General features: G+C 35.8%; 1 protein-coding gene across 3 annotated transcripts in view; it reads right to left on the bottom strand.

The window, feature by feature from the left end:
- Positions 1 to 387: 387 nt before the first annotated feature.
- GABRA4 (gamma-aminobutyric acid type A receptor subunit alpha4) overlaps positions 388 to 25,429 on the bottom strand; it is a 70,156-nt gene continuing 45,114 nt past the window's right edge. Inside the window, exon 9 of one of the 3 annotated variants that reach the window (XM_032274090.1) lies at positions 388 to 2,870. In XM_032274090.1, the coding sequence (XP_032129981.1) occupies positions 2,340 to 2,870 (531 nt within the window). In that variant the 3' untranslated portion in view covers positions 388 to 2,339. Of the gene's footprint in view, positions 2,871 to 9,034; positions 10,177 to 25,429 lie in introns of those variants that run through there. The other 2 variants (XM_032274091.1, XM_032274092.1) reach the window with 2 other exon arrangements.

A 25,429-nucleotide genomic window follows, 5' to 3' on the forward strand; every position in this document is an offset into this window, starting at 1 on the left:
TCATAGGTAAAGGTTAAAAAAAAATTATGAGTTCACCTGGATCTCTGGTCTACAAATATAAAATCATTTCTTTTTATCTCTTTAAACTCTAAGATTTGTAGAAGACTTTTTTTAAAGAAAACAAATGAATTATTTCTTAAGATAGGCCAATAGATTAGCAAAGAGTACAAACAGTAAGTGTTCCTCACCAAAAAAAAAACCAAAAAACAAAAAACAAAAACAGTTTTTTCATCAGAATAGTGAACTATCCGTTTCTAGCATAGTTCTTGGAACACAGTATGCTCTGAAAAACTATGTAGTGAATGAATTGTGCTTCCAGCCACATTTCTAAGCATTGTCCTTAAGGCCAGAAATCTGTTCACATTCATGAAATAATTTATGATAAGCTTTTTTGTACAAGTACTCTTTATTAAATATATACATATATACAGATGTTACTGGGCCTAATTTTACTAGTATAAATTTTTAAATGGGGGATTTGGACTGGGTGATTTCTACCGTATCTTTCAGCCTTAAAATGTGTTGATTCTATGGAATACCTAGAGAGACAATCAAGAAAGAGTTCTCAGATATGACTTACAATTAATATTTGGCATTTGCACAATTTTCAGGTCTCAAAAACAATCATTACAAGGTAATGTAGTAAATGAAAAATTGATGCCAATTAACTACTGTCACTTCATTTCCAAAAAATAAAAAAGAGAGAGAGATTTTGTCTGCAAGGTGGCCATTTCTATCAATACGTTCCCTAAAACACCTACAACGCATTCACTCATCCAGTCCAAAGCAGATAGAGAGAAGCACAGAAGAAAATCTAAAGGTAATATGACAAAAACCAGACCTGGATTAAGCTGCACAGACAGCTGCAAAATTTTCAATTAAGCTGTTAAGCCTACCTAATGAGAAAGAAGTCAGTACCTGAACACTCTGATAAATTGCATAACAGAGTCAGTGGCATCCCATCCCACAGCTATTTTTTTCTTTACTCCTTTCATTTGCTGCTTTTTTAATTTTAAAACTTTCACCTTAATTCTATAGCCTTAACAAAACTCCCAAAAAACAAACATGAAAACTGCCCAGAATTACAGAACTATGGACACAAAAGCTCTTCAAAATTTAGCATTTCACTAGCTAATGTATAGATCTATGCTGGGGAAAGCACCGGAAAAAGCCGGTGCTGAGTTACTATATCTAATGATTCTGGGATTCTGATCAAACTCTACTCTGTGACTCTAATCAAATTTGAGACTGTTAATCTATTAAGTCTTATAGTGCCCAGATTTTTACTTTCAAGTACACACTTACAGAAAAATCTGTACCACATTCTCATCTATTTTGAAAACCAATTGCTGAAGCTGTACTAACATGTACTTATCTCAAAGTGGCTATGTGAACAAATATACTTATTATCCACTATCAATATAGGTGGAAAAAATATTTTGAATATGTTGTCAGACTCTAAATAAATGCCCTTCACTAAAGAATGCAATGTCCTCTGCTAGTTTATGGTTCTTTGGCATGCATTGACTGTTCTACTTTTTAAGTAATATTGTAGGTAAAGGTGCAAGAGCTTTCCTAGAGAGACAGTTTCTAGCGTAGTTCCTGGAACACAGTAGGCTCTGAATAACTATGTAGTAAATGAATACATAACTGAATGAACTACCATGAAAAAGAATTCATACAATGAGCTAAACTTTGGCTCAGAGCACAAAATTTCAAGTCAACTGTTAAGTACTGCTTGGCCAACATAAGAAAGGGAACATATTTCCTCTGGTCTATGTCTTAGTTCTTGATGCAGCAGAGATTTTACTCTATTGATCAGTGTTTATGCTATTCCATTTCTTTTTGCCAATGTTTCATTTAACAGGAAAATCTCTTTTCTTAAAATCCCTAAGAAGGTCACCAAAGGTCACTGCATATGACATTCAATAAACAATTGTGGTTAAGGGCATTGCCACTAGGAAATTTAGGATGGCAGATTGATATTCATAGGGTAGATTTTTTAAATGTCATAGTCTGTTTTCAAATACCAATGAAAAAATATGCACCACATGTCTCTAATAGCTCTATTTCTCTTATCCCAACTTTCCAGGATGGAGTGTACTCTATCTAATTGAATGCTGAATTCTTTTAAAATCATTTTTTCTGAAAGAAAAAAAACATAGTTCACTTTTTCACTGAGGGGTCAATTAACTCTCCCAATAACTGGCTTATATCTTTAAATGGAAAAATTACATAGAGTTTTTCTTTTAATAAAGAATATTTGTTTATATTTAAAAACATTTAAAAAGACATTCTGCATTTTCGTCATCTTTTAGCAAACTACTATAGCAACAAAATTACATTAGACTTTCTGATTTCTCCATAGTGTCCTTCGATAAATAAACAACCCAATAAACCATGTTAAATGCCCCAAATGTGACTGGAAAGAGAATACGGGCATATTTGTCTATTTTACTTGTGCCAGATCCAGAAGGTGGTGGAGCCGATGGAGGAGGAGTAGCTGACAACTTCCCAGAAGCCCCTATTGTATTAACTGTGGTCTTAATCCTCTGCAGTCTTGATCCAAACACATGACGAGTAGAAACAGATCCAATGGAAGCCTTTCGAGACATATATCCAGTTCGGCTAGAAGTAGGAGAAGTGGATGGAAGTGCTCTTGCCGCAGATATGGTTTCAGCTGCATTTGCACGGCTGAATGGGTTTGGACTGGAAGCTAAGTAAGACCGAGGTGTGCCTTTAGAAGATTCATGAACAACTGTGGAAGATTTCCTTGAATGGTTTCCCACCTCGATTCTGTTGCCAACATCAGATTCGGAGTGAACCAAAGCATTTGTTCTTTTTCTCATGTTCAAATTGGCATTTGTATTCTGAAAAGGTATGTGAAAAAGTATATTGTTTATGTAACTTTATGCAGATTTGTAGAAATTTAAAAGGATTGAAATACTCAAAATTAGTCATTTCCATGAAATAAACCTTTATAATAATCTGTAGTCACCTTAATTTTGAAAAGCTTTAAAATACATAACTGAAAGATAATGTGCACACATTTGAAGCTTTGAATCAAAGATCTATTTCAAAATATGGTGTATTCTTATACATAATTGGACTCTAAATTATAGAAAGAAGGAGGACTAAGTTATTAGAACTACAAGCTGAGATTATACTTAATTTCATTTTAGGAGTTAATGATCATTGCTGTACAAGCTATTTGTTCAGTTTTATTGCAAATAATATCCCGTATATGTCAGATACGTTTCAAAATTTTCTATTTGTTTGTTTTATAAACAGGGAGAACTATTTCTAGTCATGTACAACAGAATACTGACAATAACAACTGTCCATATTTACATAACATTCCTTTATTTAAAAAATGAAACTGGCTGGGCACAGTGGCTCATGCCTGTAATCCCAGCACTTTGGGAGGCCAAGGTGGATGGATCACCTGAGGTCAGGAGTTCGAGACCAGCCTGACCAACATGGAGAAACCCTGTCTTTACTAAAAATACAAAAATTAGCCGGACTTGGTGTCGCATGCCTGTTATCCCAGCTACTCGGGAGCCTGAGGCAGGAGAATTGCTTGAACCTGGGAGATTGAGGTTGCGGTGAGCAGAGATGGCACCATTGCACTCCTGCCTGGGCAATAAGAGAAAAACTCTATCAAAAACAACAACAACAAAGCCACCCAGGTGCAGTGGCTCATGCCTGTACTCCTAGCATTTTAAGAGGCCAAGGTGGAAGGATCACCTGAGGTTAGGAGTTCGAGACCATCCTGACCAATGTGGTGAAACTCTGTCTCTACTAAAAATACAAAAATTAGCCGGGCATGGTGATTCATGCCTGTAATCCCAGCTACTTGGGAAGCTGAGAAAAGAGAGTCATTTGAAACTGGGAGGCGGCAATTGCAGTGAGCCGAGATCACACCACCAGCCTGGGCAACAAGATTGAAACTTTATCGCAATTCAAAAAAAAAAAAAAAATCCAAAAACTTTGATTTCCGAAAACTTTGAATTTACTTTCATAAAAGGCATAGGTAATTTTACACATTATTATAAAATCTAACAATCCTGACACATTTTATTTTTTACCTCAATTAATAATGAAAATATAAAAAAAGTTAATTTTAAAAAAAGGTTGTATCAGACTTATGAACATCAACAAATAGTTGCATAAATACCTGAATTCAAACTATTAACCAGTAAAGAGTGATTAAATCTAAATACAATTTACTGGTTTTCATCAAATAATTTTATTTGTAAAACAAGATTATATTTGAAGAAAGTTGTGCAGTAAACCACTAAAATTCTTAAAATATTGATAGCCACAATAAATAACTACATACATAATTAATTACAGATTCTCCATGCTAATGAAGAATAGCAATTTCTCAGGTGATCCCCCAAATAGTCATGTCTGACTCTTTAGAATATAGTACGATATTTTTGCAGTAATTTGTCCTCTCTAACTACATTTATTCTAAGCTATATTATGGTTAGATGATAATTACTTTCCATAACCATTTCATGAAGCAGATGATGAGTGAAAAGATGGAAAAATAGAGGAGAGAGAAAGAAGAGCAACTCATAAAAGGGTGATTGGAAGATGCCAGCCTCAAAAGACAATTCACAGATACTAATAATAAAGTGGATAGATTATATACAATTAATTGAGATCTCACTTGAGACGTAAAGGTTTATTCTACAAATATAATCTTTCTTAGTACACTCATCTAGCATGTTCAAAGTTCAATTCATACCTCATAAATTATGATTTCAACGTTGCTGAATAGAAAAGGAAAAATAGCCTCACAAAACAGAGCCAATGTAGACTCTGAGAGGTGTAGAAGCATTCTTGTCAGCTTGGAGTATTCCTTTTTTTTTTTTTTTTTTTTTTGAGACAGAGTCTCGCTCTGTCCCCAGGCTGGAGTGCAGTGGTGCGATCTCGACTTACTGCAACCTCCACCTTCTGGGTTCAAGCAGTTCTCAAGCCTCAGCCTCCCAAGTAGCTGGGATTACAGGCACTCACCACCAAGCCTGACTAATTTTTGTATTTTTAGTAGAGATGGGGCTTCACCATGTTGGCCAGGATGGTCTCGATCTCATGACCTTGTGATCCACCCGTCTTGGCCTCTTAAAATGCTGGATATTACAAGCATGAGCCACTGTACCTGGCCAGCTTGGAGTATTCTTCTAAGCAGGTTGCAGTTGAACTAATGAGAAACTGTAGCCTAACATGAGACACTAAATTTGGGTGGAGAATATTGAAATCAAAATTGACATCAATTTTTAAGCTGAAGAACCAATTCTTATCCTGCACTTTTTCTTTACACAGAACATTATAAATGTCATCTAATTACTACTCAGATTTTGAATCTCTTGTTACAGAAAAGGATAACAATTAATTGATTACCATTGATCCTAACACGTTATACACATGGTGAATAATATAAAAAAGAACAAGGTAGATCTTTAAAATTTAAAAAGCACATATGATCATTGGCAAGGAAACATACATACACACATGATACAATAAAAAATACAACAAAAGTAAAATATATTCAAGAACCAAACTATGACCAAATACTGAATATCCCAAGAGGAGAAAAAAGAGTAAAAATGATAAATTTGACAAATAGGAATGAAACACATTTTTTCAAATATCTGATAGTTGCATACTGTCTTTTTCTTTCACTCAGTTAGGATGTCCATGACCTTTAAAAATCTGTATGTTTCCTAACACTAAATTCTAAGGACTGGAGGCTTTCCCTACCAGCCAAAATGAATTGAACTGAATCTACTTTTCTGCCTAAAATGACGCCCAAAATGTGACAAAATATGCAAAACAACTGTTTGAAGAAACTGGCCATTAGACAACACAGAACCGTAAGCACTGAGAGGAAAGAAACAAACTTGAGAGAGTTGCCATGCTGTGGTATACGAAAGGAAAAACCAGAAAAAACTGGCAGACTTCCAGAACTGAAGAGATGGAGTTAAGAGTCTTGGGAGACCAAGGTGGCAGAGTTCACAAGACAAAGTACCAGAGATAAGAATGCTAAACAAAGAGAGAACTCCAAAGATCTGAAGAGAGTCCCCACTGAGTATTTTACTAATCAAAGATTGGTTTCTGAGTGTGAGGTAACAACCCAAGGCTGAGCGGAACCATCCAAAATGATTAAAAGAAACAATACCTGACATTCACCCAAAGCCAGGAATACTGCGTGTTCCCACTTGCTGGACCAGAAAATATCAACATTCACGTAGCATTTGGTAGAGTACTTAGAAGTGCCTGTCTTCATAGTACAGAATAAATAGCCCCAATCACTGCTCTGGTATTGTCTAATGAATTTTAAGAGCAAGAGTAGAAAGAATCAAACTGACTTCCAGTAGCTTTACTGTCCACCAAAACAAACTATTAAAACATTTAAGTTCTTTGGTTCTAGACCAGTTTCCTTCTGGCATGTCCTAAAATCTTGTGACTTGTGTTCTATATAATAGACTTGCTTCAAAAGTGACACTGATTCATTGTTTCTCTCTACATTCATGCCCTCCATATTCATGCTGCATACTAATGCCCAGGAGCTTACCCTCTCCTGATTCATCCAAAGTTGGAGTCTATTTTCCCATAAGCTGCCTAATGACTTTCTTTGTCCAATAGTATGTGATAGAAATAATAGTTTGTCATTTCCAATTCTTAACCTCAAGAGTTCTTACACTCTTCCTAGAAACACTGCCACCACCACCATAAGAACAGGTCAACCTGGGCTAGCCTGCTAGAGGCTAAGAGATCATTTGGAGAATAGCCAGTTTTCACAGTGAGACCATCCTAGAACACCCAACAACCAGCTGACACTAGATGTATGAGTGTTCCCATAAGAGAAAATGAGCTGCCCAAGGAAGTGTAATCAAGATCAATAGAATTCACAGTTGATCCATAGACTAGAGAACATTTAAATATTTTGTGTGTACCAGAAGTATCGTGGTCTTCTGTTATGCAATATAATTGTGGCAATAGGTAGTAGATAGATGTGTTAGATCAAAGTCCTGATGGGAGGTGTTGCCAAAGTGCTTGTGAGGGGAAGTTCCTCAGACGCTCTAGGATACTCAGGTTGGCCTGCCCGAACTCATAGAGGGCCTTTAGGGGGCACTGTTGCCTAATCCACACACTAGCTAAAGGCCCAAGATACTTTGCTCTTCACAATTCCAGTCTTAAAGAATTACAATATTTTAAAACTGAGAGAGATTTCAGTGATCAACTTATTCCATTACCTCATTTTACAGTAGAGAAAAGTAAGAACAGAAGAATTTAGTGTTGTATCTGTTTGGCCTAATTGTAGAGGCTCCCTACTCACAAGTGGGGAGGAAGCTTTAAAGAACGTAACAATCTGCACCTATTTGAGTCAGTCAAGTATTTAAAATAGTCAGTATAATGTTAAGGAAAAATATACAAGACTTGGACATCAGAAAAAAATACACCCTACTCAAGGATTATTCAGTCTCTAGAATATTTTAGTTGAGTTTAATTTTGCTATTTAATATTTGATTAGAATCCAAACACTGTTAACATATTCACTTGTGGATTCCTGTCTAGTACAAAACATCACCAAAGGTTATGGTTTTATTGACTTGTAAGATATTAAGCCTTTTGTATTTAAACTACCAGTCTTATTTTACTTTTTTTCTTTTTAAAAATTGCCTATAAAAAGCCATTCTTCGAAAAGATTTTGAACCCACTTTTACCGTCTAAGTGGTTCTCTCATTAATTAACAATTGAACAAACCTTGGGAGTCCTGTCCACTCATTATTTGTATGTCATGTTTTCGACAGTTTGAGAACTATATTCTGATGATATCTACTATTTGACATGTTATAAATATCAAAGAAATAAAAGCTTAGCTTTGAAGACTAGGCATAGAGAAAGAAGAGTGCCTAAGCAAAAATCAAAAGAATCAGTCTAAAGTGGCTAGAAAAAGGAACAATGTAAAAGACTTTTTGAGAATGGGGGGAACAGTATAATGCCCAAAAGATTACCATCTGAAAACAAAAATCAAGTATTTTTATTCCAAGTTTAAAAGCAGTAATGAGCTAGAATATAAAGGCTGTCTTGGCTGGGCGTGGTGGCTCACGCCTGTAATCCCAGCACTTTGGGAGGCCCCAAGGTGGGCAGATCATCTGCAGTCAGGAGTTCAAGACCAGTCTGACCAACATGGCGAAACCCTGTCTCTACCAAACATACACAATTAGTCGGGCATGGTGGTGTATGCCTGTAATCCCAGCTACTCAGGAGGCTGAGATAGGAGAATCGCTTGAACCCTGGAGGCAGAGGTTGGAATGAACTGAGATGGAGCCACTGTCCTCCAGCCTGGGCAACAAGAGTGAAACTCTGTCTCAAATAAATAAATAAATATAATATAGACTGTCTTATCAATCATTGTAGATTAATGCACACAGTAGGCACCTACTTCATATTTGATAAATTGCATTAAAATGGATATCCTATAGAATCAAGATCCTTTTTCAAATTAGAAAGTGTCAAACATTTTTATCTGATCTCCAATTTATTATTTCTTTGTTCATGGAACATATCTTTAGAATATTGCAGGTAGTGCCTAAGGCATTTAAGTTATCTTGACTCAATCCCAAGTCCCACTGAGAATGCCTTAGAAGTTTTAATATTCTATATTTCATATTCTACATAAAGGAAGAGGAATTCGACTGATTTGAGACTTAAATCATTGCTTTCTGCCAAGCAGTTAAATGACATTCAAGTTCTTTTTGTAGTTATGTCTCAAGTTCTACTCTGTTAAAAGTAGTCGTTTTCCACAATGACAAACCACAAAAGCAATAAGGTATCTTCTGGCCTATCTGGCACAAGATTCACTAAGAATAATCACACAGCCTTCACATTTTGGTGCAACTAATGAGTCAGAGTGATGTGTTTCATACAGAGTGTAGGGATTTCAGTGATTCCATCACTATTTAGCTGATGCACAGTGGTTTCAAACAGGAAAAAGCACCTAAGCTTCATTTGAATTTAAAAAAAATGATTTGGTTTGAAATGACTTTGTCATTAGTCACAATAGCCTGAAGCAAGAAAAGAGATGTGAGGTGGTAGATTCAAACATTACCAACAAATGAAAGCAGCAACAGGCAAACAGGAGCAGATCCAACAATTCGTCAATCATGACTATGATCTGACACAATTTCTAAATAATTTTTATCAACTAAAAAAAAAATAACACCTCAATTTATTACTCTAACAGCAATGAGATAAAGTGACTAAGATTAGGTTTGCAGAATGCAGCCAATTACATTCATATTGCTTGCTTGAGAAGCTAGTGAAGTTTAATAAAATGTAATTTAACCCTTATAAATTAAAAACTAACAAGACTGATAATGAATAGGTTTATCTTCCAGAATATCAATGAGTCACATATTAAAAAAAAAAAAAAAGAATCCAGTAATGTAAAGACATTTATTCAAGGCCACTTGAACAAGACTTCATGGGTAAGCCACACATCTTATTTATTAGGGAAATAAACAAGCATGGTGGAGCAGCTAAAACTAAACTGCAAGTTAATGATTTACTGAGGACTATCAACAGCGTTTTTAGAAAGTGCTACACATAGAAATATTTAACACTTCACCTCTAAATAAGCATACTAAATATTTTATAAATAAATACCACGGGATTCTATCATATATTGAGCTCCAAAATGTAGAAATGAAAATGCTGAGTTCCCTATTTATTATACCTAATTTTCTCCCAATGTTGCCATTTAATTCAATGTTTGTATTTTCATAAGCTATAGAAATATTACTTTCAATATCAGGCACTGGGATAAACTTTTGTTTTCCATTTGGGATTACCAAAAAAAAAAAATCTTAAGGAATTCATTCATTTTCCTTTACATATTTAGAGTTGAGCATTTAAAACATTAAAATTTCTTTAAGATATATGATTTTGTGGTTACTTTTGTTTCATACTGATTCCTAGTGTTTCTTTTCGTTTGTAAATGTTTTGTATACAGTAGTAGATATGTAGCTCCAATGGAGGAAATCGCTTTGTTAGAGACTTCATTAGTCAGAGCAGAAGTTCTCAGCTTAGTTAAGCAGACTTGTTCAAATGCTACCTGAAATCATGCCAGCAGCTGCTTTCATCAGTACTGCCAACATAACCCTGGAGAGAAAGGAGTGCAAAGGACACTCCACTCACTTTTTCTAAGTGCAGATACTAAGCTAGTTGAATCTTTTCTTATTCGATGTAGAAAAACAGTATTGTGGTCATACAAAGTGTTTACAAGAATAATCTGAGACTGGTTAAAAACTCAAAGTCTCAAACAAGCCCTATTTGCAGGAAGTTTTTTCATTAGCTATGCCGTTGTCAGTGATCTAGGGATCAGAAATTTAAAAATACTTGCTAAACAGTTGCAATGTGGGTTCCCAAATCAGACAAAACTGGATGCAAATACTGAATTTGTCATTTACTAGCTGTGAGATATTAAGCAAGTTATTTAGCCTCTCAAAACCTCAAAGTCCTTGCTATAGGATTAATAATGGTGTCCTACTCTTAATAAATATATAAGATAATGGATGTAAGGCACATAGCTCAATGTCTGGCAAACAGTAGGATTCGAATGAATATTATACAGAAATAAACCAGCTGAGGTCACATAATAAGATTCTGCCTCAGAAAGAAAATGATACATCACAGAAATAAATAATTACAGGAAACAAAATTTTAGAAAACAATATTATACATCTATGAAAATATGGCCATCCTGTCTAATAATTAGCAAAGCAAATGATCACTGAAGGAAAGAATACTGTAGGGTGAAGTCAGTCATGGAAATCATGTTGCTGGTGAAAATGAGAAACAAATACAATATGCAATAGCAAAATAAAAATACATATTGTTAGTAAGGGTGAGAATTAACACTAGAGTAAACCTTATAACTTATCATAAGACACACAGGAAAAAGCTCTTTAGGAAACAGTAGCAATAGCAACAACAGCCAAAACAATGGCTCACTTTTATTGAGTAATTCTTTTGCACCTGGCACTCAGCTAACATGCTTTAAACTGAACTAGCTGCTACACCTAATGTCAGGTATCATGTAGGAAAGACTATAGCCACAAGCGTTTCATTGTCTAAAATAGATGTGGGTTATAAAAGTAGGACATCTTATGTACTATTCTACCAGATCACTGTTTCTTTCTGGGATTTTACCAACTATGAGTAAAATCTAGAAAGTGGTCATCAAGGAAACAGCACAGATTGGAGAAACTGTTGCAATCCCAACCTATAAGAATATTCATATCTCATTATGTTATGAAAAGACATTACCGATAGCATTGGCTCACAATTACAATATTGGCAATCCAGTTCAACTGACACACTTTCTAAATATATTGGAATATTTAAAAGAAATATATCTGTGAATCTATAGGTCTGGCACTGTAGTATCACTCTTCTTCCTTTACCTCTTATTTCATTATAGAAGTCAAAAGGACTTTCTTCAACATATAAATTGGAAGTAGAAAATGAGACAGGGAAAACGTGGCACATATACACCATGGAATACTATGCAGCCATCAAAAACGATGAGTTACTGTCCTTTGTAGGGACATGAATGAACCTGGAAACCATCATTCTCAGCAAACTGACACAAGAACAGAAAATCAAACACTGCATGTTCTCACTCATAGGTGGGTGTTGAACAATGAGAACACATGGACACAGGGAGGGGAGCATCACACATTGGGGTCTGTCAGGGGAAATAGGGGAGGGACAGTGTGGGGTGGGGAGTTGGAGAGAGAAAGCATGGGGAGAAATGCCAGATATAGGTGATGGGGAGGAAGGCAGCACATCACACTGCCATGTGTATACCTATGCAACAATCTTGCACGTTCTTCACATGTACCCCAAAACCTAAAATGCAATTTAAAAAAAAAGAAAATAAAGAAAACGAGGCAATGTGGACCACCAGACTAGGGATGGCTACAAATATCAAAGGTCAAGAATGCAAACAATAAGAGGTTTTAATCATTACTATGGACTGAAATATGTTCTCCCAAATTCATATGTTGAAGACAGAACCCTCCATGTGAGTATATTGGAGATAAGAACTTTAAGGGGGTGGTTAAGGTTAAATGAAGTCATAAATATGGAGCCCTGTCTCAGAATGGTACACTCATAAAAGAGAAAGTAATGCCAGACTTCTGTTTGTCTTCTCACCACTGCCACCTTTCTGTATCATGTGGGGACACAGTAAGAAGACAGCTGTCTACACGTCACTACAGGATCCCTCTTCAGAAACCAAACCCTGCTGGAACCTTCAGATTAGACTTTCTAGCCTCCAGAACTGTGAGAAATAAATTTCTGTTGTTTAAGCTAGCCAGCCTATAGTATTTTGTTATGGCAACATGAGCAAACTAAAAGAATAATCTAATGTCAATAAAATTAAATTCAAGATACACAAATTTCCAAAATTGCTAACTTTTTTTTATAGAAAAAACAAAACAAACAAACAAACACCCAAACAATCTTATCACTCTCTCTTCTTTCAGGCATTTTCTTTGTTTCTACTCTTTTCTGTTGTGCCTTCTTTACTGAGTGGGTATACTTTTCTGGTAGCCTCTAAATTCTAGATAGAACCAAGGTTTAAAAAAAAAAACAGAAAAGCAAAAATACTTTTGACAAAAATTAAGCATTAATTTCTTTTTAATAGTTTTACTTACGGTTGAAGAGAGAAAATACTTTTATACCCACTAGGGGGCATCTACATCCTCTTCCTAATTGGTCAAAATTACGTTAATAAGATTCCTTTAGGTAACTCTTGAGTTATTTTCAGCTCCTCTTCACCCACATTAGGGGAAGTCAGTTAACTGGAGCTTTTATTTAACCTCAGAATTTAGACTTAGCTCCTGCTTCTTCTTCAACCACCAAATATTTTTCCCTGAATATTTTCACCTCTCAGCAGGTTATGACTCCTCTGTAATGTAAATAAGTATGTGTCTGTGTGTATGTGTGCATGTGTATGTGTGTTTTGGGTTTCAAAGCACGCATTTGTTTAAATATTGAAAAATGTAATTAACAATATAATTTATAACTTTTCTTTTTCACACTTTATTTAAGAATATTTTTAAGCCTTGAAAGTGGAGTTAATATATAGAGATATCTGATAAAACATTGTGGAAGAATGCTAACCTAGATGGTCAAATAAATTCACCTTTAAAGCATCCACATTCTTCTGTGGGAAAGATTTTCTTCAGCTTCAGAATATTCAGAAAATTATATTCAAACTCAGACAATATTTGCACAATGCTTTGTTTTTAATATAGACTTGATATCACTTGATTGTAATGAAATTGTGCTATGATGAATAGCCATCCAGAAACACTGAAGTCCAGGTCAACCCTACAGGAGGCTGGCATAGCAAGTAGTCTGAGTTACAATTTTATCTACATCACCAAAGGCAATAGGGGCACTGTCTAAAAAACAATCATTTATCAAGGCCAGATTTTCAGTATAGTTTTGCTGGGGAAAAATAATTTTATAGCTCAAGCATTATAAGCCAAGTCTCTCTGTAAAATCTTAGCTGTGCAAGGTGAGGAAGTTGTTGATGAGCCAAGAACCTTGCTGAATTTGGAATTCCAATTTCTTTGGAATCCCAGACAATGTTGCCTACTGAATGAAAACATTTATAATAACTGTAATTGATCTATTTTTCGGGAAAAATAGTTCAAGTTCCATGCTTCTTCTCTTGTTGGAGCATATTACACAGGTCAAGAATATCCACAATTAAGACATAGTAATAAAGTTCTTATTAAACATATTGATTCAACTCATTCATTCATTCATTCAACTTTTTCAAGTTATTTTGCTGGGAACTGGGAGTACAGAGGTGAAAAATCATACAGTCCTTGCAATTTCTCTCAGGAATCACAATAAATAAATAAATAAATAAATAAACACTAAATGTTATTTAAAAAATTAGAGGAACTAGGGAATACATTACCCAGCCTGGAAGGTAGGAAAGCCTCTTTGTGGAAGTAATACTTAAGCTGAGATATTAGGGACAAGTAAGTTTTATATAGGCAAAAGAGCTCCCCATTCCCTTATGGGATGAGGGAAGAAGATGCTTAGTGATACTAGAAACAATTTTTCAAAGATTTCTCTCAGTGGTAAAAGGATAAGGAAGACCAATACCCTTCCTTGTCAATAGAAATGTGAGGTTCCTTGAAGATAGTCTAAATTCTTCCCTTTCTCTTCTTACTTTTCCTTTTGAAGTGAACAATTAAGGGAATTAAAATACATTGTACTCTAACATAATTAATATCTGATAATATCACTTTCTAGACAGAAATCCTGAATCATTATCAATATTTCAACAATGTATTGAGCACTAAATACAGTCCAGGCACTACCTAAATGGTTTTCACAAATAACCCCAAATAGCTCCTACAACAACTCATGAGATACTACTAATATTTTCATTTTCCCAGTGAAGGCTTTGAAACATAAAAAGTTGAGCACCTCTCTCTCCCAACATCATACAATTAAAATGTGTTAGTCATAATTTGAATCCCAAATACACATTCTTAACTACTTCCACAGGCCACCTACAATAGCAAATATATATACTTATGGAATTAAAAATACATGCTTACGATATTTTTTAAAAAACAGAAAAGAGTTTGTCTGAAATATGTCCATAACAACCCCTAAGTGATGTGTGTAAACAGTTTGCTTTATCAGATTTGGATTTGATTTACATTTACATAGTTTCCACTAAAAACTAAGTACTGTACTAACTTTTTTTGTATCTCACAAAAATTGTCTCCTGATTAGAAAACCCTTCCTTTCCAATGCACGTGAAAATTGTTCTAGAGTTCTTACTGATTGTTGTTACTCCCATTCATAACATTCTTTCTACTTTGACGCTTGACTGTCATGAAATGCTTATAGATAATACTTTGTATCACAAATATCCTCTACATTCAGGCATAAATAAATATTTATAAATAGGCCCACATTTAGTTGATTTCTTCTGCAGAAAACTGTATCTTAACAAGTGCAATCTAGCTGAGCAAAGTTGTATTTTTTTAATTGAAGACACTTTCCCTGTGAGTTATTTTAAAAATGAATCAACGCTACTCAAAATCTGCATTTTCTATGTGATAAAAATATTTTATGATGTTCTTCTACAAGAGGAAATCTATTCCCTATCTTTCTTCCACAAACTCTCCCTGAAATTTGAATGTAGCACTTTAAAAAAGCTATTTAAAAATTTGCTATTCAAGATATATGGTAAAACTGATTGAAACATTTTTCCTTTGGTATATAGGACACTACAATTTCAGCTTCATTTGTAGCCCAGAGAAGGTATCAACATGAGTACTAGCTCTAGTTTTTTATTTGAGGATGATTCTTCAATCATTCTCGAAATTGGTTACAAATAATTAAAGTTAATAAAGTTCAGCAATACATGTGCCAAATAATGTATAAGGTGTGTGTACACATGTATATGTAGCAGAAGATGATTAAGTCGCCTATTTTGTCAGTTTTTACATTTTTTAAAATCAGTCCTCTCCCATAGTGCTTACAAATGGAAGCATAGTCAATTGATCATAAAGCATGTTAAGTCAGCCTATTAACATAATTCATTACAAATTTACTGTGCTACAGTAAAACAGCACATTAAATCAGCAGAACAAATTAATTTAGTTCTGTTGTGACACCAATTGGTAGCACCTACATTGTCAAACAGATCCCCCTCACCCTCACCTCCCAAACTGCTGAAGCCATTTGGCCGTTTTCCAGAAAATAACTTGACTTGCCCTGAAGAGTAAGCCCTAAGCTATCAGCGATAGTTTCTAATAGGCATTATCATAAAACATTCAACATTTAATAAGGCTCTTATACTCAAACAGCTGTTCATCCAAAGTGAAACTTTTTCTTTAACTTTCTCTGAGTCTAGCTAATCTTACTTGAGCTGGAAAATAAGGTATTAGACTATTTTGCATGTTCTACCACTTTATAACAAGAAAGCCAATTTTGCACTTCAGTAAAGGCAGATTGTAAATTTAGCATGAATGGAACCAGTAGCTGAGTTGCAATTTATGGCAAATGGCTCATCAGCACATTAATGCATACTGCCAATATAACCACTTCAGCCAGGCAGGCCAAAAACTAGAAGACCCAAATATCTAGTAGGCAGTAAAGGAAATGTGCTCTCTATCAACTTCTATAAAACAAATCTGAAAACCAAAAACGATCAAATATCATTATAATTCATTATAATTCTTATATGGCAGTGTATTAGTAGTTAAAAAAACAAAGTCTGAACCATAGGCTCTGAAATCAGGTAGATTCAAGTTTTGGACTTTGCTAAATATTAGCTTTGTAACCTTGAGTAAGTTATTTAGTCTCTTTGTGCTTAAGAGTTCTCCTGGGTACAGTGAGAATAGTAACGATAACTACTTAGAGTTACTGGTGGGGTGATTTCCATAAAGTGCTTAACACATTGCCTAGCATATAATAAATGATCAATTCTTGTTAAATGTTTTTATTCTATAATTATCATTTAATAGTCTAACACAGATATGTAGATGGCTCCTGTCAGGTAAAATATTACTATAGAAATTTACATTATTTTTATGCTCAGATATTTGTATTTTTCAACTGAACTAAATGTTAATACTTTAACTTTCCACTTCGGTAAATGTTGGAAATGTATGAGAAGCCATATTTTGTGTCATGTTCAAAATTCATTTTATTTACTCTTCCTAGGTGGACATAATCAACATCTTTGGAGCAACACCAAGAACTAGCTAAAACCCATCTTGCCCAGATCTGCCAATTATAAAGAGATGATTAAGAGCTCCAAGCTTTAAAAGGCTTAAAATGTATCCTCTAGGGGTGGTGACTGCTTCAAGAGAGGCATAAAATCAAGAATCCTGTGGATTTTATTCTTTTTAATATATTAACAACTTAAACATATTTACACTTACTCAAAATATAGTATATAACTGAAATTTCTTTTGGGTTATGAATAAGCAAATTCATATATCCAGCAGGACATCATTCAGGTGTCTTGAAGGCATAACAAACTTTTAATTTGTTCATTCATCCAGCCATCTAGTTACTCATTCCATTATTCAACAAATATTCATTGAGTACCTATTTTATGTTGCAGGTACTCTTCTTGGCTCTGGTGATACAAGTGTTGTATTGGATGGAGCGTAGAAAGTTAGCACCAAGACAAAAGTATGCCAGATTGCAGGGTCATTTATTATGCCGGCGACCACAGAGGACTCACGTCTCTCCAACCTGTGGCCTCAAAAGGAGGGTGCCAAGACTTTTTATACCCGAAAAACCACCTTGGGAGTGGGGGTGAGGAGCGGGGATGGGGATGAAAAGGTTTCAGACATTCCAAGGGCCAGGGGATTCTGTAATTCACCTCCTGGGTGGAGACGAGGATGGTGGTCTCCGGACATTCCAAGGGCCAGGGGACTTTTGTCATTCTGTTTGTTACTTCAGTGGTTTACAGAAGTCAAGATGAGCATTTGTTTACACACAGATCTTAGTTATCCCGGGCTGCTTATTTTAGTTATTACTAAATAACTAAAGCAAAGGCTAGCAATTCTGGCACAATATCACACAAGTACAGAACAACAGTGCAAAATCCTGATCCTTATGGAACATCAGCTCATGAGACTCCTCAAATTTATGACTCCTTCCAGCAGCTATCATGTACCACTACCCATTTGGGGAAAAATTGTCTACAATTATGGTTTCCACTTCTTCATCTTTCCCTCACTTCCAACCTGTTATTTGATTCCTCTCCCATCTTTCCTTTGAAATTCTTTGTGGATCACTATGGCAAGCACTTTTGAAAATCTACGTCTTACCAGCCTGGCCAACACGGTGAAACCCCATCTCTACTAAAAAATATGTACAAAAATTAGCTGGGTGCAGTGGTGCACTTCTGTAATCCTAGCTACTTGGGAGGCTGAGGCACGAGAATTGCTTGAATCTGGGAGGTGGAGGTTGCAGTGATCTGAGATTGCACCATTGTACTCCAGCTTGGGCAACAGAGTGAGACTCTGTCTCAGAAAAAAAAAAGTATGTCTGTTTGAGTAGCATATAACACTGTTGATCAATTCTTTGCTTCATTCAATTCTTCCCATAATTCTACACTCTAGCACTGTTCCATTTACCTTTCTGAGTCTCCAATGTGAGATGCTCTTTTTCTACCTATAACATGTTATAGGGTTTAGATCTCAGTTATCACAGTTTTCTTAATCTTCAAGTAAATAGGCCTGTTCAGTGGTTTTTAATACAATCTTTATATCAATATCATAAAATTAACATCTTCTCCTCCCAATTTTTTCTAACATCTAGGCCCACATAGCCAGTAAGACATCATTTAGATATCCTAGAGGCATATCAGACTTTTAATTTATTTATTCATATCTACCCATTTATTCATTCAATTCTTCAACAGGTATTTAATGAGTGCCAGGCACTGTTCTTGGCTCTGGTAATACAAGAGTAGAAACCAGCCCAAAGTTCTTACCTTTGTGGAATTTACATTCTTGCCTATATTCAAAGTCTAATAGAGGTACAAATTTATTTATATCTAATAAACTTGATATATTTGTCCGAACAAATATCTCTCCTGCTATAATCTAGATCTTAGAGATTGGCACACTATCCAGCAAGCTTTCCAAGCCACAAAACTTCAACTGTTTCTGCTTCCTTCTACCTTATTCTCTTTTCCTTTCACTTTTTCTCAGTATCTTTCTAATCTGTCTCTTTTTCTCCGCAGCTCTTGAAAGGCATTCAACATTTCTCATCAGGCCATTGCACAGCCTGTTAACATTCTGAGACCTAACATCCTTATGCACCTTTTCTCTTTACTCTCCACTAAAATAATATTTACACACTATAAATGGGATCACATAAATTCCTTGTTTAAACTTTTTCAGTGGCATCTGATTGTTACAGGGAAAAAAAAAATTAATGGCATAGCATTCTACATGATTTGGGCCCTGTCTCCCAGTCCAGACTCACCACCCCTTCCTTTTCCCCAAACCATCCTATCAGCCACCTTAGGTACCCTGGTATTAGCAAAGGCTATCAGCACCTGGTCCATATTCACTTGGTTTACCCAGGAGGTTACTCCACGTAGGCTGCTAGCTTACTGTCTTTCTCTGCTTGAGGAATACTCTACCTACAGGATCTTTATAAACATTATTTATTTATTTATTTTTTTTTTTTAATGTGTATACATTTATGGAGTACATGTGCAATTTTGTTACACGTATAGGTTGTGCAGTAGTCAAGTCAGGACTTTTGGGGTATCCATCACCCAAATAATGTACATTGTAGCCATTAACTAATTTCTCAGTAGAATGGGTTTACCAGTGGTGGTGGGAACCAGAGGGGAATGAGGAGATGCTCCTCAAAGAGTATAACGTTTCAGTTATGTAACACAAATAAATTCTAGAGATCAAGTGTACAGCATAGGGACTATGCTTAATCATACCATACTGTATGCTTGAAATTTGCTAGGAAGGTAAACCATAAATGTTCTCACCACACACCAAAAGAGTATCTATGTGAAGATGTGATATCGTGCCAGAATTGCTAGCCTTTGCTTACAATTGGTAATAACTAAAATAATAACTAAAATAAGCAGCCCAGGATAACTAAGATCTGTGTGTAAGCAAATGCTTATCCTGACTTCTGTAAACCACTGAAGTAACAAACAGAATGACAAAAGTCCCCTGGCCCTTGGAATGTCCGGAGACTCCCACCCTCGTCTCCGCCCAGGAGGTGAATTACAGAATCCCCTGGCCCTTGGAATGTCTGAAACCTTTTCATCCCCATTCCCGCTCCTCACCCCCACTCCCAAGGTGGTTTTTCAGGTATAAAAAGTCTTGGCACCCTCCTTTCGAGGCCACAGGTTGGAGAGACGTGAGTCCTCTGTGGTCGCCGGCATAATAAATGACCCTGCAAGCTGGCATACTTTTGTCTTGGTGCTAACTTTCTACGCTCGATCCAGTACAACAAAGAGATAGACATATTAATTAGCTTGACTATAGAAATTAGTTCACCATGCACATGTATGTCAAAACATGATGCTGCATACCTTAAATATATATAATTTCAATGAAAAAACACTTCTGAGTGAGCCTAATCAACAAAAGACAGGTATTGGTAAGTACTCCATCTTCCTTGTCACCCAGGGTGACATTTCTAAAGCTTGGCCCCCGCATAGTTTGGGAAGGTCTCAAGCATGATGAGCACACACTGGTAAACCTGCTCATTCATGACACTTGATTGGCTTTTCTTCCTTTCCCTCTCACTTCCCTCACAGTGCTTCTCGGGAACACCTTAAAAATAAATTGCTTGCACACATCCTTGCAACAGAGTCTGCTTTGAGAGAAACCCAAATTAAAACACCTGGACTCTAGCCAGGATGTCTTAGTTTAGTTCTAGAAATGTGAGCCATCTTCTTTTGCTTCTGGTTTTTTGCACATTCCCTTCTCACTGTCATCTCGCCTCCATCTTCTTTACCTCCCTTTTATAATTTCCAAGATAGTATCTAAACATTGCTTCCTCTGAAAGGTTTAATCTGACACCCTACCACCATCATCAAATCTTACACCATACAAACTCAAATCAGGACCATTGCATCTTCACACCGCATCTTAATGCTTTCTCTTAGCCTAGCATTTAGCACGCTTGTGTGAGTGCCCCTCCAAACTCTGAATTTCTTTAAAGGCCTCAACAGTGTCTTACTGTTTTCCTTTCTCTACCAACTCACACAGTACCAAACACTGGAAAGTATTCAATAAAAGTAAGTCAAATGAATTAGATGAAAAATAAATGATGAGTAAACAGTATTAAAATAAATCAACAACAAAATCATTCTCTCTTGTACAATCAAAACAGCAGAAATAAGTTTCACGCAATGTGTTTAGGAAGTAAGTAGTTGGCAGAGCAATAGAGCCAAAAGCAGCATATTTAAATCCACTTGAAAACCAGATGACAGTCTTTTATTCTATCCAGATTATACTTCCTGGGCCACTATAGTAGTTAATGGACTGTTTAATGAGTCAATCCTGGAATATTAGCCGATAACCAGAATAAAATGCTTTTCTTCTCCTGTCTCATATATCTGCCTGTTGAAAGGGATGCCTGAATGACTGTTACTGAGTAGGAAAGAGTCAAATCCTAGATCAACCTGCACCTTTCTCTTGCCCTTTGAGGCTTCACAGGAAAGGCATGAGGCCCATGGGCACCAACCTGCCTCTCCCGGAGCAGAGGGATGAGAAATATGAGCCTGCTCTTCAAACTGCTTGGAACATGTAGCCAGTGGCTATGATAGCTTGTTTAACAAGGACTGGTTTTTTCCTCTCAATCATAGTCTAAAGCTATCGTTTATTGAAAAGCTGATTTTTAAAGCACACACTAGAACAGCTTTTCTGTACAGCTGCAATGCTATTTAAATCTTCCATGAATATCTCCACAAACCCAAGAAAATTCTAAACTGAAATACTGCTCTTAGAGAGGACATAGTAAAATAAGACCCTATAGGAGGAAAATTCAGGAAGTGAAATCTGGTTGTTAATTTTGATACTGATATTATAAAACCAGGCATATAGCTTCTACTCTTTTGAGCTAAAAGAACACCTTAAATTGCTATTTGAAAAAGCAGCCTACAGGCTCTTTGGTGGATACTAGCAATCTGTCTCAAAGTCATTCCTTAATAGTCTCCAGGAATGTAAATAAATGCCTCACCTTTTTCCAGGAAGAGACTGGAAAGCAGATGAAGAATAAGCAGTCAAAGTAATGCTTTAAAGACACTAAAAAAATCAATGGGAGGCAACATTGTCCTTGGGAAGAGCTGAGTGTTGAACTCAAATTTCTACTCCGCAGTAAAACCTCAAGTCCTTATCTTCAGCACTATTTAAAAAAAAAAAAAAAAAAAAAAGTCTCTGTAGCTCACTGGTGATCCTGGCAAGACTGATGTGATCTTTTAAACTCTTTAAATGATAGCTGGCCATATCATTCTCCTGCTGTGACCAGGCAGTCTCACTGCAACCCTTTAGACTGCCTTTGTAGCATTTTATAATGTTGATACTTCTTTGAATTTCATCAAAGTGGAAACTGATAGATTCTAGCCAGCTATCTTGCAAACTTCATTTCCTTCATTTAAGACATTCAATTTCAGTCAATGACCTATCAAATGAAATTATATAGAATGTGAGTCACTATTATAAATATTTTGGAGCCATTTACTTGGAGGCTGTTGATAACAAAACAACACTTTTTTACACCCAAGAAAGGTTTCCCAAGTGACTAACCAAAGACAGAGCATGATGAGGATTATTTTGTGCCCCATCAAGTATTGTGTAACCCTATTGTTCATTTCTGCTAACTCTTAGTTCTCAATATAATAGGATCTCCAATCCGGGCCAAAGTCAGTGCTTGTTAAATTATTGATTCACTTCAAACATAGAAATCCCACAATATTCTGCAGACAGGAAAGGATGATTATAAGACATACAGAATCTATACAGTCATGATACCTAGTACAACACCTGGCATAAATTAGTCTCTTAATAAATGTGCATAAGCTGAGACTCTGATGTTTATGAAAGGTTATGCACTGGTGCATTGAAGGTTCCACACAAATTTCTTAAGTCATTTTTTGAACACAAAGCAAGAATAAAAGTGCAGCAGAGCAAAAAAAAAATTGGATCTAATTCACGTTCTAAAGCATTATGGAATTAATAAATAAAAACTTAATGCCATTTTGAGTTCTAGTTATGCCATGGAAGCTTGCTGGCCTCTCGGTTTTAAAATACTTTTCCAGAATACTAAAATCAGAACTCTTTTTCTCATGTTGTTCTTTCCTTTGTTTCCATAGGAAACAGTGACTTCCAGGCATCCAAGATGACACAACATAGATTGCCAAATTGCATGCCACCCTGCAGTTGCCAAGGAGATAATGTATGTCATTCCTACAAATAACATGTTGCTCATGCCTTCATTTCCTTTATCTAGCTTTTTAAGATATTCTTTGCCTGAACTGAATTCTGATAATGTTCACTGCGAACTGATGGAAACATTCCTTTTTTAAAAATTTGTTTATCCCATTCCCCCAAGGCACTTGATCACATCACACATGCTGTCTGTGGAAGGTCTGAGCATATTTTATGCCGATTTTGGAACCAGTGATTCAGCAGTTTTCACTGAAAAAAATAAATGCATCCTGAATTCTGTCTGCCTGCATTCTAAGTAAAGGTCCAATTAAATCCACACCTGGCACTAACATATTCCAGTTTAAAATGGCCTACCACAAAAGCAGCTGCACTCAGTTAAATTTACAGGGGAAGGAAGAGGAGGAAAGCAGGAAGGAAGCAAAGGAGGGAAAGAAGGATGGAAGGAAGAAAGGATGCAAAAAAAGGAATGAAGGAAGGAAGTAAAGTAGGAAGGAAAGAAGGAAAACATATTTACTGAGCACCTGCAGCATTCCAGATTAGACATCTGTAAGATGAGCAAACAGAATAAGAAAAATTGCAGATCTTGGCTGACATCATCCCACTAGCAAGAGGCAGAGTCATTATTTGAACTTGGTTATATCTGACTTAAAAGCATGTGTTTCCCAGTGAATCTTGTGCTGCATAATAAATCTCCCTGAAACATAGTGACTTAAAGCAACAGCAATCATTTTAATTTTATCTCTCAAGTGTTTAGAGGCTGGCTGAACTCAGGTAGGCTGCTATCAGTCAAGGTCTGTCATGTGGTTTCAATGATAAGGGCTGGGTTGGAATCACCCTGACGATGTCCTCACTAGTAGGCCTGGCAGTTAAGGCTGTGGCTGTCAGCCAGAATACTTGAGTATATTGAAAACAGTAGCACCAAATGAATTACTGCATACTCTTATACAGTCCACTTTGGGCTGCATGCTTTTTATCTTAATTTATCAACTATTGTCAATATATCCAGAGGCTTTTGGCTAATGCCTTTATCTTCTCAGCAAGCTAAAATTATTCTAATAGTAACCCTGATAGACCTAGATCGTGAATCCCATCTGCTGATCTGAGAGTCTTAAGACCTCCACTGAACACCCAAACTATATTTTAACCATTAAAATAATCAATTTGTTTATCCTTTGGAAATCTAATAAATTTTATCTTATGTAAAGATATCCTCTGACAGAAAATAGGATATTAATGACACAAAGAAATACCATGGAGTAAACACAGTAATCTGATTGTGTGGAGCATTCAAACTAGGGAAGAATATTATGGTGAGCTAGTAAAAAAAAAAAAAAAGCGATAAATTATGTCTCATTGCTTGCATTGCTGAGAGTAGATGATTGTGCTGGCAGATTGGCCTGAAATAAACATATATAATATTTTATTTCATGTAGCTATTTCTGAGATGAACAACTCTGTAATGAATTAGGCTGCACTACACTGTACTAAATCTGGTCTATCAAGCAGAGTACCATTACCTCAAACAACAGCAGTGTTCTAGCCAGAATGTAACACTTGGATTCATACTGTATATCCCCAATAAAAGTTCAGCATGTATTTTCATTAGGGCCAACAAATATGATGAAACTTTAAGGTATCTTTGATGACTACTTTACAAAATAGACCTAAAAATGGAAGCACTTAGGTAATGCATAAGCTAGATCCCAGCAGGTGGAATAAAGGACATCTTATTCAGGATTTCTCTTCTCACTTTCATATTTGTGATTTTACCCTACTTGCTTCAGACCCCAATTTTACTCGTTTTCATATATTTTTTTCCTAAATGAGGAATATAGTCTTGTAACAAAATCTCTGAGACTAAAACAACAGTATTTAACTGTCTGACATTGTAGAACAATTGGCCTATATCTTGCACAGGCACTGCAGCTTAAAAAAGACTTGAGACACTTCTTACACCTCAATTTTACGTTCTTTGAAGCTTAGAAACTTCATAGGGCTATGATTTCTAAAACCCTGAATAGCTAGGTGTACTTACTGGCTACAAAATGACTGGACAGTAAGTTAACTGCAGTCAAAAATTATCTCATATCCTTATGGGATTCTGAAATCCTTAATTGATTGTAATTTTAACCTTTAAGCCCATTGTACCATGCCTATTACAGTCATATATATTTAGATTACTGTTTAGAAACATTTTACTTAAATAGTTGAGCAAATGTTCACTGCTAGAAGACTGTATTTTACATTTGTTCATTCGTTAGGGTGGCTATCTAATCCATCGGTCAAGCAAAGACATTTTTGTCCAGAACAAACGCTAACTTGGGTAGGCCATAGGACAATAGTCATGAACTCCAGCAATTGCAGGCAAATAAGGACAAGATCAAACTATCCATTGTAGATTAATTGAC

This window comes from Sapajus apella, unplaced genomic scaffold, assembly GCF_009761245.1.
Source record: "Sapajus apella isolate SASKATOON/1434 unplaced genomic scaffold, GSC_monkey_1.0 scaffold5, whole genome shotgun sequence".
NCBI lineage: Eukaryota > Metazoa > Chordata > Mammalia > Primates > Cebidae > Sapajus > Sapajus apella.